This window comes from Gallinula chloropus (genome assembly GCF_964237585.1).
Source record: "Gallinula chloropus genome assembly, chromosome: 4".
Taxonomy (NCBI): Eukaryota; Metazoa; Chordata; class Aves; order Gruiformes; family Rallidae; genus Gallinula; species Gallinula chloropus.
The window spans coordinates 83,384,563-83,404,209 of record NC_140088.1 but is presented as its reverse complement, the minus strand read 5'-3'; the positions used below and the strand labels follow the sequence as shown (position 1 = coordinate 83,404,209).

At 44.1% G+C, this 19,647-nt stretch overlaps 1 protein-coding gene across 2 annotated transcripts in view; it reads left to right on the top strand.

Moving 5' to 3' along the window:
• EXOC6B (exocyst complex component 6B) overlaps positions 1-19,647 on the top strand; it is a gene marked incomplete at both ends in the record, with an annotated part of 300,949 nt that overhangs the window by 220,912 nt on the left and 60,390 nt on the right. For both annotated transcript variants that reach the window (XM_084263018.1, XM_084263017.1), the window contains one exon: positions 12,219-12,292. In XM_084263018.1, coding sequence (XP_084119144.1) covers positions 12,219-12,292 — 74 coding nt within the window. The remainder of the gene's footprint in view (positions 1-12,218; positions 12,293-19,647) is intronic.

Below are 19,647 nucleotides of genomic sequence, written 5' to 3'. Positions count from 1 at the left end.
TGTTGACCCTGCTCATTTCCTTTCATCTGTCTTACACTTGAATTAGCTCTGAAACCTTAAGGTTTCCCTCAAATTGCTTATTATCCTGCTTAGCAGAAGGGTTAAGAAAATATAGCCCAAAGCTGACAAAATGCTTGCTTTCTTCCTATTTCAATAATGAAGCTGAAGCGTGGTGAACACACTGCTGTGTAGGAACCCCCCTCTCTCATGTAGGGTGGGGATTTATTTGGATTAATATTGGGATGGATTAGTGACAGTGGCTATGGAAAATGCAGAGCTCTGTATGGTTGATAAAGAGATCAGGAAATCTTTGAATTTCAGGGAGGACAAAGTATTTTGGTGAAGGTTTTTTTTCCAAATACCTACTTCTTTGGCTTTCTTGGTTGAGCTGGAGATTGGGATGTATCTTGTTTAGAACACGATAAACCTCTTTCCTGCAGCGACTCCCGAAATGTTCTTTGGCCCATTAAATCCCTGACCTCAGCATGAATAGTATTCGAGCCTAAACAGTGGTGGATTTGCTTTTCCTATCTCTGATAACTCCATGAAATCAATTGTGTTGGTTTCATCATCCTCTGACACGTAATACTGTCACAAGATATTCTCCTACCCCTTATAAAACATTTTGCTGATCGTGTTTTAATTCAGCCCCACCCATCAATAATGAGATTAAATTCATTCCTTTTTTGCAAAAAAAATCACCCAAGAAGATTTTTGGTGTTTGGAGGGAGTATATGGGGGGGGTTTAACATTCTTCACCTACTTTCCAGCACTCAACTGATTAGTTGGGGAGAAAGATCCCTGCTTAATGAATCGTATCCAAAATTTGCCACTATACCGTGTGTGGTAATGCAGGCAGTACCTGATTTTTCTTTCAGAAGTGCCTTCAGCCCTAAATTCTGGCTAATTTGTGTCCCATCAGTGTGTGGGGGCTGCTCCAGCAGCAGCTGTGTTCCCAGTCGGTGTCCGCAGAGGGACCAGGCGGTGGTGCTGAGAATAATAAGAAGCATTTGTCATTAATAATAGTTTCCTCCTTTCTCTTTTGGCTGCAAACAGACTTGTAACCCTGCAGTTTTCCGCCCCATCAGTAACGTGGGTCACTAAGCAGCGTCTCTTCCCTAAAAGCCCCCGATGCTAAGTAAAACAGATGACATTTAATATCAGGTTTAAAAGCACGATTCCTTAATTCCATTGTTTTGCAAGACAAAACCAGGAGCACTCAGACATTCAAGAGCAGGTGACGCCAACCTGAGCAGTGAGGCTGGCGACCTGCTCCCCCCAACCCCAGTCCCAGCTTGAGATGCCGTCTCGGGCTGGGGAATGGAGACAGATGCTGGTGCTGTAACCTTCCTATCCATCACTGTCAGCCTTCAGAGCAGTTAAACCCAGAGAAAGTCCTTTTCTTCCTTTTTGGCAGCAAAAACGCATTGCCCCATCCCTGTGGGTCTGTCGGATGGCTCTGCTAACACCAGGAATAATTTTAGGTTTGTTTTTGAGAAGCAATGCAACAAGATTTTAATTTTAGGAAAACAGTGATCAGGTGTGTTCAGAAAATATGTTTCAATTTGCAAGGGGTTTATTTGGTTGTTTTTTTCTATTTTATCTTTTACCTGAAAGCGCGGGTGCAAATCTCAGCATCCTTGTTATACCAGTTGCACATTTGACTTTATGTCTCTGCCTCCATTCTTCCTCTTCTCCCCAGACCCCCAATTCTTATGTAGTTTAGCAGCTTTATTGTGTACTTACCATATTAAAATAGGATTTTATAGCTGTTTGGAGCACTTCCAATGAGTTTTGTGATGTGGGAACGGGGCTTCAGACTTTCGATCCCAGAGTTTATTAGGCTTTTGTGTAAGTCTCTTGTGAATGCCAAAGGAATAAGCTGGTTAAGCGAGTGCAGAGGCAAATTAATGAAAGGACTTAGTAATATATTAAACATGGTTTGAAGGTGCTGCAGATAATTTGCTCTATATTAGAGTAGATATAATACACATTACAAGAAAATGGGTTTATATACACAATAGATAACAACTGTAGAGGTGAAAGAGATGGTGGCTTAGGCTTAAAACAAGAGACTGGTCAATTAATTGTCCAGACTTACAGGTTTGTAAGGTATTTCTGAGTTATAAATAATTTTCTCAGCATGAAAAGGGAATGGCTGCATGAACCGTTGCATCAGGCTAAGGTTTGGCACCAGGTAGGTGAGAGCTCAGATGGTGCCCAGGAGAAGAATGAGGTTGTGAGGGGACCCCTCACCTGCCCCCTCTTTAGAAACATGCTTATTTTGCATGATCAAAGCACCGAATATACAGTGTATTAATTTTGCAACCTTCAAAAAGAAAGCTTTCAGAGGACTGGAGAGAAATAGTAAATTAAATTCAGAGCCAAATCTTGCATGTTTTGGTCATATGAACAGTCCAGTATTCGTCAGCTCTATTTTCGGTGTGAAAGAGGCAAGAGAAAGGGGAGCTGCAAGGCTGTAAAAGTCCTATTAGGTTGCTTCTGATGTGAGAAACCTGAGAAAAATGCAAGTTATTTTCCTGTGGCATTTTCCCCCATTGAGACCGTGGTGCTGGACAAAGCCCTTGCAGAGACATAAGGCACCGGTCCTGCCCATCGAGGTGGATGTCCTCTTTCTTTTTTCCTAGTAAAATGCTGTTTTCCAAGATGTGTGTTAGAGGTTTGAAACTCTGTTGGCGCAGATTTACAACCATCTGTGTGTGTGGATGGCACGGCTGATGTCCAGGGAAGGGCAAAAGTCATTTTTAAAGGATTTGTTGCTGGCCAGGTATTAGTTGCAACTCTTGTTCTTACTGCTTGGCATGACAAAGCTCTTTTTTTAATCATTCCAGTGAGATTCTCTCACCTCCCTTTTAAGCCCGAAGTGAAACAAGGCATAGAGGTTAAATGACTTGCCCAGAAAGACACAGTAGGACACGTCTAATTATGTCTCAATTTAGGAGTGAGTTCTGGCTCCAGCCCAACGAGCCAACTTGAAAAGTGGAAAAGAAAAAACAAAACCAACTCTGGAGAGGGGGGAAAAAAAAAAACCCTAACACAAATATTTATGTGAACCTTTAAATAGAGGAGGTGATGCTTTTTTTTCAGGACAGTCATTTGCTTTTTAGAATGGATTTGCTGTCTTCCAGAATAAGTCTGTAACCCAACATTTAACAGCACATGCTACGTGCTTGTTGTACTTTTTACATGCTTTGTAACCCAGTTCCCTGCTGCTCTGCTCTTTTTTGGAACTCCTGGTGCTGGTATATATGGGTTTTTTTCCGTGTCTCCTGTACTTCAGAGGTAGCAGGAATCAAATGTAACAATCCAGATTTGGAGATTATGACTGAAAAAGCTAAAGAAAGGGGATTGCTCTCAACTCTGACAAAAGTGTTTCCCATCTATGTAACCGGTTCCAGCAGCGGCTGAGGCAGATTGTTTTTACAATACTTAGATCATAAAATAAGCAGTTCCATAATCTCTAAAGTCTTTTAACTGCTGCTTTATGAGAAATTAAAAGCGCCGTAAAAATTATATTTAAAATTTCATTAAAGTCCCAATTTTTCAGTCAGCCCACTCCTGGGGGCAGTCAATAAGGAACACAGATGTCTCCGCTGGTTTGAGGAATCTTCCAGCCCGACACCCGAGCGTGCCAAAATGTGCCGATACTGGTCCCAGTGCAGCCGTTCACCACCTCCTCCTTGGCCGTGTTTTCTGGCTCTGAGGACTTCCTCACTGGGAAACCCTGTTATTTGTGTAAGACACTGGGGTTTGCCCACCACACCAGAGGAGTCCTCTCTGCAAGGTTGGCACCATTCAGACTTGTGCCTGATGCTCTTCCAACCTGCAGCCCGTTGGGGATTGGTATGCACAGTGCAAGAGGTGAACACGGTGGTTTTTGAGGACAAACTCCTTGATTTTTAGAGGGCTGGAACACCTCCCTTACAAAGAGAGTCTGGGGAAACTGGGCTTGTTCAGCCTGGAGAAGAGAAGGCTGCTGGGGGACCTCATTGCAGCCTTCCAGTCCCTGAAGGGAGCAGAGAAACAGGAGGGGAATCAACTTTTTAAAAGGGTAGACAATGGCAGGACAAGGGGGAATGGATTAAAGCTAAAGGAGGGAAGGTTTAGATTAGATATTAGGGGGAAGTTTTTTTGCAGAGAGAGTGGTGAGGGGCTGGAACAGGCTGCCCAGAGAGGTGGTGGATGCCCCGTCCCTGGAGGTGTTCAGGGCCAGGCTGGATGTGTCCCTGGGCAGCCTTGTGTAGCTCCAGGCCTGGAGGTTGGTGTCCCTTTCTGTGGCAGGGGGGATGGAGCTCTGTGATCCTTGGGGTCCCTTCCAACCCAGACCATTCTATGATTTTAGGAAATTGCACTGTGTGCTTGTTTGTATCCATCCCTCTGTGATGCACCGGCAAAAGCTCATATTTGGGGGGAGAAAAGGAGATGTTGCAGTGAACAGATGGAAAAGTTTGAGCAGATTGTATCAGGAGAGAAAACAGAGAGAAATCAGGAGAGAAATCAGAGCAGCCACTGCTGCTCATCTCTCCATGCACCTCAAGTACTGCATTTGGATTTGGGACAGTGAGGTGCTGGAGCATGTCCAGAGGCAGGCAACAAAGCCGGTGAAGTGTCTAGAGGACAAGTCATTTGAGGAATAGCTGAGTGAACTGGGGTGGTTTAGCCTGGAGAAGAGGAGGCTGAGGGGAAACTTGATTACTCTCTGGTTGTAGCCAGATGGGGGTTGGTCTCTTATCCCAAGTCACAAGCACTGTGATTGCCCTCAAGTTGTGCCGGAAGAGGTTTGGATTAGATTCTAGGGAAAGTGCCTTCACCCAAAGGGTTGTCAAGCACTGGACCAGGCTGCCCAGGGCAGTGGTGAAGTCACCATCTCTGGGGGTGTTTATAAGACATACAGATGTGGTGCTTACGGACATGGTTTAGTAGTGGGCTTGACAGGGCTGTGTTAACAGTTGGACTTGATGATCTTAAAGGTCTTTTCCAATGTAAATGATTCTATGATTCTTCAGACCCTCCAATACCTGATAGCTTTTTTTATATTAGTGGCTCACAGCCTCAGTCAAGTGCCTCGCTGTGCCACTCAGTTGTATAGTGAAAAAGAAAACAGAAGTTAAAGAAATTAAAGCTCAAGGTCCCCTGAGACACAGGAGTCATACAAAGGATTCTGCTACTGCAGCTGGTGATAGTTCTGTGCTGGCTGAGTTGGTGGTAACTGAGTGTGTGAGCTCCTTACCCATGGTAAGAGCCAAGGAGGAGGACCTACATTATTTCATGATGAAGGACAAAGCTACATCCTGTGTCCTGGGTTTTGATGACGTGAAAGGCCCGTGGCTGTGCTTTGGGTGGTTGGTGGAAACTCCTTGCACTGCAGTATGGGAGCTGTAAGAGTTTGCAGGCTGGGGTGACAGTGGTGGATGATGGCAGAAGACACTGATGGAGGATCAGAGAAGAGGCACACTAGGTAGGGGGTTAGCTTGCCACCTGCTTTGCAGTGCCTGAAGGCAGTGTCCTCTAAGCCAGGGGTTTCTAACCTTTGTTTCAGAGCCAAACCTTGCTCAGAAAATACACCATGTCTCCCCTGTTCTGGCTCCAGTGCCTGCCATGCCCTGGGACACTCACTTCAACGCTGCTCCTTCACCACAGGCTGGGACTGCTGTTCCTCTGGCTCCCGCTGCTGGGAGATACAGAGGTCTGTCTGCTCCACAGCTTGTTCTGGAGATGCTCTGCTCCATGGCATAGGCTGCTTCCCTTTCCCATGTTCAGATACTCCCTCTCTTCCAGCATCCCTGTGTCCTGTCCTGGAGACTTGCCTAAATTTCAACTCATTGTAGCACTTGATAACAGCTTGTTGTGGAGATCAGGAATAAACACAGCTCCTTCCCGTGCATTTCTTCTGTAGGGCTGGCTTTGGGTAAGGCCCTGGCATCCTGGAACATTGCAACCTGGAGTGGGGCTGAGCAGCAAAACCCCAGCAGTTCTGTCCAAAGGGTACTGAGCTTGGACAGTATGCAGGTGTAATTAGTCTGTGGGCACATAACTGAACCAGATGATGGATTTTTTCAGCTTAGAAAGCTACTACCCGTTGATTAGAGAGACCTTAGTGTCTCAGACTTGCCCAGCCATAAGGTTGAGCACAGTTTGTATGAGCTGCCTGCATGGATGGTTTGAAAGAACACCTTTTTATCACAGAGCAAGCAGATCCTGATGCCATACAAGCACATAGTTCGGCTTATCCTTGGGAACTTGCAGACCCTCTGTTTGCCCAGTCTTTTACTCAGACCTGCCTCTTGCTTAGGATGCTGGTGATCTGCACCCTTCCCTTGAGGTTGAGCGGAGTGGATCAGTTCCCTCCCACCTCTTCACATGTCAAAACTCAGCCCTCATTAGGAAACAAAACTTTGCATTTCCTGCTGTTAACAGTGGAGTGGGGTGATTTGTATCGACAGCAGAGCTGTCTTCCAGGCACTGCTGTACGTGCTTTCTGAAATTGGAAGGGTAAATTATTGGTGGGCTGAGTGACAGAGGACATGGAAGTAGGAGCCTCTGGTCCACGCCTGCAATGCTTTCCTACATTTAGATTTATCCTCCCTTATTTCTCCCTGAGTTTGTTCCCCTGGGTGTATCATTAATGTATAGTGCTGCCTTCATTTCCCTGAGCTGACCTTTCATAGAGGTTGCAAAGTACTTGCAGTGGCAAAGAAAGGGATGCCTGGTGAATTAGTGCCTATAAATATGCATGGAGGAGAAGGGGGTGACACCCCATCAATGAGTTACCTGAAAATGCACCCTTTGTGTTTAGATGCCGATGGAAAGTACTTGGACAGTTCTTTTTACTTTAAATGGTCTTTGCAAGTCTGATGAGCAAATCCTGTTTGCATTATGTCAAAAAGAAATCAACTTCTCTCCAGCCATTTTACTTTGCCTCTGAACTGAGACCTCCTGCCTGCTTCTGCCACCTGTAACCATAACCTGATTTTTGCCTTCTTTTCTCCCTTCATCTGTCCTATAATCCATCACCTTCAGCATCTTAGCTTCAATATTTCTATCTATGACCTCTTCTTCTCTCTCCTTTGTAAACCTCTTACTAATCTCTTGGTGTCATCTCAGGCTCTCCTCTCCTTTTGTCTCCAACTTCTTCTGTTTGCTATAACATTTTGGATATCCTCCATCTCCAATACTTTCTGTCATCTTTGTTACCAGGATACCCTCTGGTGTTTATTAACCCATCCTTGTAGTCCTTTGGAACTCAAGGAAGAAGAGACACCTCTGTCCACACTTAATTTTGTTTAAGCAGTTTTAAGAGTGCACTCACCTTCCCTTGGAAGGGCACCTTCCTTCTCTCTGTTACGGACACACACTGTTGATGCTTGTCAACCTTCACAGCTCAGGTGAGATGGGTAGATTCCACTTCTCATAGTATTAGTATTTTGATCGAGCTGAGAACATCACAACTGTTGTGAGAATCCATTTTACATTATGGTTTATGAGTTTGGGGACCTATATACATCTATAACCTGATTCTGTAGACCTATCCCACAGATTGGCAGGAACCAATTTTCTTGGCACTCATCTTGTACAATTTCTTCTGAAGACCTTCCTTTTCTTCTACTTAAGAAATCTAGTGGTCCAGCAGTGAAGAGCTGCTCTCTGGGGCTGGAGATGCTCCTCAGCCCTGTTTGTAGACCATCATGGCCACTGGGATCACTCATCTCTGTGCAATAAGTGGAATCCAGGCTCATCTTAGTTCCATAAAGGAACAAATTCAGAGAGGGCTGGGGATTTGTATTTAATCTAACCCAGTTCAATATATTTTGGATAACTACTCCTCCTCCCCACAGTTCTCTGGAATTCCCCAGATGAGGATGAGCTTTGATTGTTTGGCCTTTAATGGGGAACAGCTTCAAAGCAGGGCTGTGTGAGTGAAGTATAAGCTCAATGTGGAAATTGAGATCTTGTCTCTGTTCCTCTTGCCTGAATCCTACCTATCATTTCTCACTTTTTCCCTCCTTGTGAGCTTCTCCAGAGTCCACATATTTTTCAGCTTGAGTATCCTCAAGGTCTTATTTTGTGACTCAGGGTAAGGTGCAAGAGGTCCTGTCACTTGGCTTTTCTGAGATAATCTTCCAAAGGTTTGTCTGGGGAAGAAGAGTTTGAGACTTTGAGGTTCTTGACTGGGGAATGCTGAGATGGTTGTTTCCTCATATACAAAGTCTTGTTCATGGCTGATGCAACCACAAACGGGTTGTCCAGGTTCACCTCCCCAGGAGCTGCTGTAACCTCGATCCTGCAGGTCTGCTGTAATGAATTCTGGCGGTGGCGTGTAATTTAGAGAAAATCTTACCTTCAAAATGATGTTTTTGAGGAATGCAGTCACCAGCTGTGTTTATTTGAACCTCACAATACGTGTAAGACGCTGTCCCTGTGTGCGTAGCCGTGTACAGTGTACAGAAAGAGATTCTCCTGCTCTGTATAATTAATTTACAGTGGATGTCTCTTTCTCTGGTGTGCGTTTGAACTCTTTATTCTTTGTTCATTGTAAAGGGCTTAACGGTTCCTGTTCCTTGATTCTTTCATTGGTGAAATGTTTTGGAAGAGAGGTTAGAGTCCCCCTGTGACCTGCCCTGGGTGGCCCAAGCCTGCAGACCTTGCAAAGACATTACTTTTTTGGCCTGAACACAAGTCTCTCAAACCTTTAGCCTGGCTAAATGCTTTGTACAAACAGCCGCATACTGATCTGCTCTATTCTCTTGTGATTTTCTGCTCAAGGGGCTGTACTGTAGGTGGCTTGCTATGTTTGCCACTTGCCTTGGTAGTGGAGACAGTACAATAAACGAATCCGACAGTACTGAGGCCAGCACTGTGCTTGGTTGTTCCGAGAAAATTATCCTGAAATCTGGTTGAAGAGATTAAAACCAAGAAGAACTGGCTGTGTCTTTCCTCTAAAGCTCTGTTCTCTTCTTTGTTTCTTTTTTTCTTTAAGACTTTGTTCATTCCTCCTTCAAAATAAGTTTGTGGCATTGGTATGTAAAATGTGACCTACGATTACAGAAGGTACGGCTATTTTTATAACAACCATGGGGTGAAGCATTGCATTCATTCCTCTTCAGGCTGCTTACAGCCAAGTCCTATAGCAGCTTTCTTCTAGCATCTGAGCCCATATTCTCCCTCTCATTTCTTCTGTAATACAAATAATATGATCTCCTATATCATTTCACTTCATGGATGACAAGTGCATTGTTGTTGCAGCAGAGGCTCCAATCTGTTCTTTTGATGAGAATTACTGCTGAATGTAGTGAGTGGTCCAGTGTGCTACTGTTGTTGTAATGTGTGGTGTTAAAGGGTAGTGTCACTCCATACCATTCCCAGCCTTCCTCTTTAGTAAGGGACAGCTAAAGGTGAGCTGCTAATGAGCAACCACACCTTGGAATGAAATCTGTCTTAAGTTGCTCATAAGCAGATGACAGTAGTGATAAATTCACAAGTCTTGTGAAAATATTCAATACCCAGTAACAGGCATTTTCTCATGAGGATTTGAAATTCATGCTTTCGGGAAGATCTTAAATTTCACAACTCCATGTGTGCTTCTAAATAGATTCCTTGCAGCTGCAAAGCCTTTAAATCCAAAATAGAAATTTTCTTTCATTGCAGTCCTTTCAGGGTTTCTGTTTTCCAGTGTTTCTTCAAATATAATTAGCAACATGCTGTGACCCCATCCTTAGAGGGAAGGATGTAGTGATTCAGCCAGTGTTTTGGGTACCTCAACCCAGAGACATCTGCAACACTGAGCCGCCCAGGGCAGTTTCATCTCTTGAGAGGATGCTCAAATGCTCTTTCTTGCATCTCAGAGTTCTTGCTTCTCAGGTACATGCTTTTCCAAAGTGGGGGTGTTTTAGGATTGATGTGGCTTTTGGGATAATTTTTCCAGATGAGACAGTGGGGTGTGCAGCGAGTGAGTAAAGATGATTTATGCCTTGCAGATCAGAGTCAGAAAGCTTGTGCTAGTCCTCTCTTGCGTGTGTGTGCTGGCACAGGCAAGCTATAGTCAAATTTTATAGCAAATGTACATTAAAATGCCTTTACAGTTAGAATTAATTAAACCGGTTTTTGAGGGTTAAATGTAAACTCAGTTTGGACTATTTGCAGCCTAAATATTGCACCATTGGTCAGTGGAACAGGCTGGAAGCTGAGAAGCGCCTGTCTGTCGAGTCCCACCCTGTGCAAAAGTTGTAAGCAATACATTGCTCAGCCATAGATGGTTTCTTCTGGCTTCTAGTCATGTTTTTCCTATCCAGAATCTAAACGTGAACAGTCACATATATTCTTTTTATTTTTTATTATTCATTTCTAGTGGTAGTGGTGGATAAAAGTAATGGTTTCTGCAGCCAAGTTTGTTATTGTCCTGCAACAGTTGTCACTTGAGTGATCATTGCAAAGGTGAACAATTGTTTCAGTCTTAGAGCTCTTCTGACATGTGAAAACATTAAAGAGCGAAGCTGTGGATGTCGGAAAACTGGCCGCTGTGTCCCTGTGGGTACCTGTGTTCTGCTATGAAGGACGTTCTCCATCCCAAGATTTTAATGGAAGGTGGAACAAGAAAACTTAATAAATAACCCCTCTTTTATTTCTAAAAATAAGCTGGTTGACAAACAGGGCTGAATACCAATTCATCAGTCTCTTCTTGTTAGAGCCGTGGGGACTGCTCATATAGCTGCTATTGGAGGTCCTTAGAAATAGGACTGTGATGATTTCTTTTCCTTCTTTTGTGGCATTTTCTTGAAAATTAGATAATTTTTGGAAGGAGAAACGTTTGAGGAGAAGACCGTTTGTCATGAAATGACTCTGCTTAGCATTTAAGGACAGGACATGTTTTGTCCTTTAATACCTCTGTGCAGTCATGGAGACATGAGGCAAAATCCACCTTCCTTACTGCTGAGGCATCCTAGTCCGCAGCTTTGTGGGGCTGCAGGAGCTGTTTGGGGGTTTGTTCTTGGGTAAAAAACAGAATAAATGGGCAATAATGTGCCATGCACAACTTAAAAAGCTGTAGTTGTTGTATATTCTTCCTTTCTGCCCATCACACTTGGTTGCATCTCAAGAGAAGGTTTCCTTATAGCGTGCAGCATCTTCAGTGCCTTGAGGAGTAGCAAAGTTCAGCTGAAGGCCGAAACTCCCTTTTGAGTCTTTCATGATACTGAGTTGTAGCTTCACAAATTAGGTCCCCTTGGTGATAAAAAGTTGCGTGGAGAGAGGAGATAAAGCTGTTACTTCTGTAACCAAAGAGGGTGGAAATTATGTGAAGTTGGGCAAAGTCAACCTCAGGTGCATCTTCAAAAGACACACTTGAATATGTTGGAGTCGTTGGCCTCATGAGCACCACCAAGTAAAAGCTGTTAAATGACACAGAAGAGCTAAGTTCCTCCAAAGTGGATTCATTCAAGTGCCCCTCAGTGGTTTTAGACTTGGTTTAAATAATGGATTCGAAGAAAAATAAATGACTTAAGTATGACATTTTGGCCAGGTTACACTGGAAGGAGGTAAATGTGGCCTTGGAAATACTCTCTTTTCCTTTAGAAGCCAGTGTTATTCAGTTGTCAGATGTCTTCATCCACCATAAATAAATATGCCACATAATGGCCGCGATTCTTCCCATTTGGGGTGACTGTACACGGGCGATCGTGCGCCATACCAGATACTGCAAATAATTGCTGCCGAATAATTAATGATGCGACTGGGCATATTTTTTTGATGAATGCTTATGGGCCCTGGTGACAGGCGTGAAATTAGAAAATTCCTTCAGCGCCCTAAAATATAAATAGCTTTCGGAACTGAAAAGGGTTTCACAGCTGAAGATTTTATTGTGTTGAGAGGAAAAACTTTTCCACCCCCATCCCCCCCTTTCTTCTCGGCAAGTTGTTTGTCCATTCACAAAACAAATACTCTGAAGCCCAGTACGGCTCATGGGAATAAATTTCAGGTCGAATTAGTACAGTTTCCTTGCTGTCAGGACGGTGGAATTAATGGTGTTTTGATGACACGAATTTTGAAGGGCGAACAAAGACGCTGAAGGGAGGGAGACATGACTCCTTAGAAGCGCGGTCCTCCTCTCCCCCAGCCTCTCTTGTCTTCCCTGTCATCCGTCTGCCAATCTCCCTGTCCATGGTTAGTTAAAGGCGCTTTTTATCCTCTTTTCTTTCCCACAGAGTTTGCCAGATCCGGCCCAGTGCCTGGGTTCCAAGGGGACACGCTGCAGTTGGCCTTCATCGACTTGAGACAAGTAAGTCTTTGTGTTTTTGTTTTTTGTTTTTCTTTTAAGATGTGTGACTGAAGACCATCAGGTCTTAAGGAAAGAGAGAGGAGGGGAAACGCCGTTGGTGATTTACGCCAGAGACCTATATTTCCCCCCTCCTCCTCCTCCCTGTGCTTGAAGCCACCTCCTTATTGAGCGCTCCGGGGTCCTGGAGATGGTGGAGGTGAAAAGGGCTGGTGGTACGGGGGCGAGAAAGAAAGCCATGCCTGACCCTGGCCGATGGGGTCCATTGTGCTCCCGTTGGCTTCTGCAGACGCGGCAAAAAGATAGCTCGGCGACTCTCCGGGCTGACGCCAAGCAGGTGGTGCTAACAGAGAGAGCAGTGATGCAGAGACCGCCCGCCTCGAGGACTTTTGTTCACAGATAATGCCCGCAGAGGCGTTTTGCGAGGACGAAGGAATTTGCATTTGGGCTTGTGTGGGGAGGGTACGCCTGTGTGCGCGCCCGTTTGTGTCCGTCTTTGGCTCCGCTCCCCCCTCCCTGGTCCCCTCTTCCGCAGATGGTCCCCAGCCATGAATGACAAAGTGGCTGTTGGGGAAGAAGATTGGGGAAGGCTCCACCCATCAGTGCCCACCTCTCGAGGGGGCCCTGTTAGAGCCAAGTTGACCATAGCAGGTACTGAGGCATTTGTGGGGCTTGGCAAGCCAATTTAGGGAAAAGGGCCATTCTAGCAAGTCATTTGTTTGGGGTAGAAATGGGCATTATTGATATCCTAGGCTGGGGGGAAAAAGTGAGGTGGTCCTGTCATCTCTTGGCACTGAAGATGGATGAGTTGGATAGAAAGTCTGAATGAAGTAAGACTCAATGACTGATGCTTCTCTCCTATTAAAACAATCTTTTTTTGTCTGTTAAACCCCCCTGGCTTTGTCCCTCCTGCCATCATGATGCAGTGCCTCTTGTTTTCAGGGTTGACGTAGTTTGCATTCTGAAAACTTTCGGGTGCCGAGGGTATTTCTTAAATCTGCATAATCCCTTGTATCGATGATCTCCTTACCACTGGGACTCTGATTCATGCTGGAGCCGCTTTTAACCCGTAAGGGTTTGAGAACTTCTCTGAATCCAATTGATGTGCAGGGAGCAATCTGTCATCCCATGACACTTCTGTGGAGCAGCAATAAGCTTAATAATGTTGAGATGGTGCCTGTTCACTTCTCGGACTTGGGCGTCCAAGTACCTGCCAAATTTGCTTGCAGAATGGCTGTTCCAGCTACGTGGGAAAGGTGCGTGTTATCACTGCTCCATGTTGACACTTTTATCTTCATTAGCTTCTTGGCACTTTGTTGACTGCAGTATGCAATGTACTTGCAATCTCCTGGGTATAAGGAAATGTGAAGGCTTTGGTCCTTTTCCAAGCACGAAGACTTGAATGCAGGGATTTTGAAGAGGAAAGCTGTGGCTGTTTGAAGAATGAAATGCCTTAAAAATGCTCGGTGAGGTTTAGCTGGTCTGAGCCAGTGCATTAGCAATGAAATGTTTGTACGGTTCATAAGTGCAAAACACAGCCAAATGAACTCAGCTAGGGTGAGGAGAAAGCTGAACAGTAGCCCTCTACAATGCTTCCTCCTTTGTCAAATGGTCTTGTTTGTACATGACATTTTCTTCTTTGTTTTGGAAGGTAGTCCCAACATTTTTTCATTGCATTTAAAAATAATAGCTTTTCTGAATGTTGTGAGGTGAAAGGAGAGATGTTTGACCTTTTGAGGACAACCAATCCTAGGTCATCTTCTAGATAATGAAAGTTTGTTGATGCCAAGTATTCTACAAATAGTGGGCAACATGTCATTGCTCCAAGTAGAGAAGAATACACCTACCACTGGCTTACTGAGATTAGCAGTAGTATGCTAAGGTGAGATAGTCAATGATGGGGGTTGGACCTGATGATCTCTTGAGGTCCCTTCCAACCCCTATGATTCTGTGATTCTATGATTCTATGTAATCCTGTGACATGTAATGTTCACCCAACTCCATTTATCTGAAGCTCCATTGGGTGGTCCAGGGCCATCACAGTTTGGGTGCTCCCACTATCGTGATGCTTCATGTTGGGCTGCAGCTCCAGCCGCAAGACCTGGGAGCAGGCGATGGCTGGAAGGGTGGGTGGATGAAGGCACAGGAAAGAGAGGTCTTTAATTTGTTCTTCAACTTGTTTGTAATTTGCTCTTTTGGGACATTGCATTCTTTCTCTTTTAAGCCGCTAAATGTTAACACAATATTGACTTAAGGCTGTGAACAGGGGAAAAAGATACTGCCGGAAAGTATTTGTGTTTCTGGCTGTTTTCCTTCGCCCCGGAAGGAACTCTGGTGTAGCTGGTGAAATGATGTTTCCAACCCGAAACCCAGACTGGCTTCTCAAAATGTTAAAAGTAATTTCAGGTTTGTATTTCAGGTAGGGTTATACTTACTTTGGGTCTGTCCTGTCAATTAGTGTGGATTTGCGTGAGCAGGCAGAAGCGTTCTGGCTGGGTATATAGGGAGGAGAAATGACTGGGCAAAAAGTGCACAGAGCAAGTAGAGAGATTTAAAGAGATTTCCATCTCCCATCCAAACATATTTCAATAGTAGCTGTTACCAAGCAATTGTAGAGGAGAGAAAATGTTCAAAGTAACGTGGGATGATTAAGTCACTTCAAGAGAATGACCAAAATGAAACCTTAGTACAATAAATTCTAAAATGATATAAAAATGGATTGATTTGGTTTGTGTCTTGAATACAGGTCTCTGCAGTGGAAAATAAGTCCTATAAAAATGTCATAGTGTAGGAGCATCAGAGTTGAGTGCAGTGGACTCCAGTGTAAGATCCCCCTCTACATTGTAAACCTGATTTTCTCCTTGTGTTCAAAGAAATTGGGAGTAACTCCATCTCAGTATGGTAAAGAAGAAAAAGATTCAAGCCCAGAGAATCACAATTACTGTTCTGAGCAGACAGTAAGTTGAAAAGTGACTTTTCTTCCCTCCCTGGGACAATTCTGAAGCTATAAATACCCTTAATGAAGTGATAAAGTAAACCAAGTCGCATCTCAAATCCTTCTTTAAGAGCCCTTTTATAATAAGGGTCTGACAGTGTAACACAAATATTTAAGGCTTTACAAGGAAGCAGTAGTTACTTCTCCCTGTTAAGGTTAAAGTTTGCTCAGATTCTCTTGGTGCTTTATGTTAGAAGTCCGAAATAAGTTTGGTTCCATAACTAACCTTGCAAAAATATGAAAGGTTCCTAAATGATTTAGTTTTCTGCATCTTTCTTTCAAAAGTGACTTAGGCACTTCTATCTGAATACCATTGAATGTCGAAATACCACTATAGATCTCCAGGAGACTTCTAATCAGCCCCAAGCCTGCACATTCAATAAGTTCACTTTTCCCTCTGCAGCTTCTGGCCAGCTGGAAATGTTTTAGCTTTTCATTTTCATGGGTTTATTATAAGAAAGTTGGTTGAAGAGGAAGGTTTTATGTTTGTCTGTGAAGTCGCTGCAATCCACAGCCATGCTGATCTCTCCGAGAAGCCAGATTGACACTCGTGGCTGCCCGCCAAGGAAAATCTGTCTCCAGCACTTGAAGAATTTCACTCTGGGCTGTAGTGAGGGAACATCCTCGATGGATTAGAGATCCTTACCCTAGGCCTCTCTGTCTGTCCAGTGAATTATAAATCCTGTGCGTTGAATTTCCTCTGCAAGTGCAAGCTTCAGCATCCAGGGAGATTTAGAAATTGTCATGCAGGACCCCATCATTTTTGGAGGCATGGGGACGTGCAAGGGGTAAGGACAGGGAGGTTCCAGTCTTCTGTCCCATCATCCTTCTGTTTTACTTTATGGTTGTGATTTGATGGTGGTTATGAATTTGAGCAATGGTTCTTCAAACCCTGTCAACAAGGTAAGACGGACCTCACTGGGTGTGGAACAGCTCTTCTGCTTGTCCAATAGCAAATGTTTTGTGCATCTTTTTACTGTGTTCGAAAGCAGGTTGTGGTTATTGTGGGTTCATGCTGGATGCCAGCCAGCAGGGTAATGAGCAGTCTCCCTCTGCTGCATTAATTTTACCTCTGATAGAGATGCTTAACAAAAGAGGGTTCCTCTCAGGAACACGATTCCTTTCCATCCCTGCTCTGTGTTCTGTTCTTCCCTTCATATGGTTTTCCTATCTCTTCTACAAATTTGCATAGTTATTGTAGGGGGTTTCTTTTGAGTTTTTCTCATTTAGAAGACATGAAATACAAAGTTAGGCAGAAGCTCTTTGTGTCCATCTTAGTTTCTCCCAGTGACTTCTGAAACTTCTGGCCCATTTGAGCCATATTTGGTTGGTGGGTCTCAGAAGTGTAACAGCCCTACAAAGCTGTTTTGTTTTGGGGTTTTTTTGGAAAAAAGAGCCAAGATAGAGGAGAAGAGCTGCAGCATGAACTCATCCTGTAGACTCAGCCTTGAGAGAAACCCATCAGGAAACATGGATTTCTTTGTTATGTGCTTGGTTTTAAGGAACCACCTGGTCCATTGAAGGGAACAGCAAACTGTGAAGTTGAGTTGAGGGATGTGGTAATGCTGGCAATTGTGGAGGTCCAACTCTGTTTCTTATCAAAACATCAGATCATAGAATCATAGAGTCACAGACTCTTTAAGGTTGGAAAAGGACACTAAGATCATCAAGTCCAACTGCCTGTCAAATACCACCATGTCAACTAAGCCATGTCCTGGAGTGCCACGTCTATGCATTTTTTGAACACCTCCAGGGAAGGTGACTTCAGCACCTCTCTGGGCAGCCTGTTCCAATGCCTAACCACTCTTCCAGTGAAGAAAATTCCCCTAATATCCAATCTAAACCTCTGACATAACTTGAGACCATTAAATGATAAATAAGGTTTTTAAAACTCTGTTTTGGTTGTTGGCTGCTTTAAAGGCACTTGAAGTCTTGGACTTGCAGAAGGTGAGGCTGTATCAAGTAAGATGTAGCCCTGTCTTCTACGGCCACTGTGTGGTCCCAGGCTTCCAGCCTTGAGCACTGTGACTGAGGGAAGCCCTTCCAAATTTGGGCTGAAGAACCAAGGTCCCGTGGATCTTGACATGACACTGTAAGGCTCTGGCCATCTCTCTACTCTGTTACCTGAGGTAGTTCAGTAATAGAAAGACAGAAACGATCCCTCTATGAGCTCTGAGGCAGCATCCAGGACAGCGTGCAAGTTCGTTCCCACCAGGCAGGAAGTGCTGGGTTGTTTTTTATAACTTGTTTTCATATTTTGTGGTTAAATGCGGTTTCCCTGCCCTGCAAAGTCAAATTATCTGATGAACAGTGTGAAAACAAGACATTGGGTGAGCCTTGGAACCAGTCCTGAGCCTGCTGAGAGAGAGACTGCCAGTGCCATGAGTGTTCAGTGGCATGGCTTGTTAGATGGGAAACTGGTTTGGCTTATTTTTCCTCAGTTGTTTTGCTGGTAGATGCAATAGAAGTTGAAAATCACGTTAGCAGGAGGATCATTTAAGTTAACCATCTCAGCAAGGTGTCTCCACTTCACATGTACTTGCTTGTGTCTTTGAAGCACAAGTTTCTGTCGTAAGAGAAGCTGCAGACAGAGTAGCTGCTGTGTTAATCATTGGATGCAGCAAGGCAGAGATGAAAAGGTGACTCATGGGTTTCAGCTCATCGGTTTCCTTGCCAGTTGCTATTTTCCCCTCTCTAGATTGTTCTTTAGACTGCCATCCTTCTCACCCTACCTTGGCCATCTTCGACCTCACAGCTCAGCTGGCTCTCCCAAATGCCTGTTGCACTGCTCTGGCCAAGGACTGCAGCATAGGGGATCCATACACAGTGTTTTTTGAGAAGAACTCTTGTGTGTTTTAGTTTCTGGTCATCTTTGGTGTTAAATGCCCTCTCCAAGGGGACTTTTGCCATAGAAAGACAACATTTACATTTTACATTTCACTTAACTTACATTCTCTCCTCTCTTTTTAACTGCATCCCTTTTACTCCTGTGTTTACCCTACATTCTGTCCTGGCTTAATAATGCTTCCTTTACTTATTTAGCCGTTGCTGCATGGCCTCTGCCACATTCTGTTGTCCACCTCAGCTATCTGAAGCCCTTTGCTGGCCCTCAAGAGTGCTTGTGTGTGCCCTGCTGACAGCTGCCTCCCAAGCAGTGTCAAACACAATGTTGAATTCTATTAATCTTTCATTGCAAATATTCTTCTGCACTAAGGAAGCAAGAGGTGCGAAGACATATGTTCCAGCTGCAGCCTTAATAACCTGGCAGTGATAAGCTTGAGCTCGTTTTACCATTACCCTTAAATATAGGGTTTTGCTGTTAAGATTGTATCTCAGGGCTGTTAATTACTTCTGTTGCTCCTCTCCAAGTTGCTTCCACTGATTGGTATCTCTTGGATAATGCATCAACCGTTGTTAATCATGTTCATTATAGTAGTGCCTACAGGCCAACTAGTAACTACCCATTTTGCTGGGTCTTGTGGAAACACGAAGACCTGAAGAGTCTAAACAGATGATGGAGACCAGAAATCTCATGCCAAATGTGTCTGACTTACAGCTGAACACATTACTGCCAATGAAATGGTATTTGGCTCCCTAATGACTATGAATGTGATAGATGCTTCTTTTCTAGGCATCCAAAAGCCATAGCCACATCAGCTTCCCAGAAGTGGAGATGCTATCACCTTTATCCTTTGTCTCTACTTCCAAAGATCCACATTATGTGGTTTTTTTCCAAATGCTAAATTGCTAAACTGGGAAACTAGTTTCAAAGATGGAATCCGGTGGTAATTTATGGTGGACCTCAGTGGTGTGAGGGCCACTCCAGCATCATGCTGAGGTTCATCTCAAAATGTATCTGCATGGAGTAAAACAATTTTGTTAACAAAAAAGAGACTTGTGTGTTAGCGGTCAGTCTCAAGAAATGGTGCCTGGATTTGTGTTCTGTGTTCATGTTTGGGATGAAATTACCTTTTGAAAATGTTTGCTGCAGTTGCTTGGTGGGAGGTAACAGTTTGCATAGAGTCATACATTTATTACGATCTTTTTAAAACCTTATAGAATTTGTGTACTCGTATTAGTCATCTACTCTTTGGAAGGTGGAGCTGAACCCTTCAGGTTATAGAAACCTGCTGTGGTGAGAGCACAGCTCCATTTCACCTGCAAATAAGATGTGCCTGAGGTCCCAAATACTGCATTTCACAAGAGTGTGTGGGACCTATTCCCATGTCACCCTTTGTGCTTCAAATGCCCTTTTGCTTTCCATTAGTCAAGGTAGGTGTCTCCATCTAGCTCCCACTTCATGTCTCCCTTGTAAATTGGGAAGAGGTGAAGAAACTGAAAGGTAAGATGGAGAGAATGATCT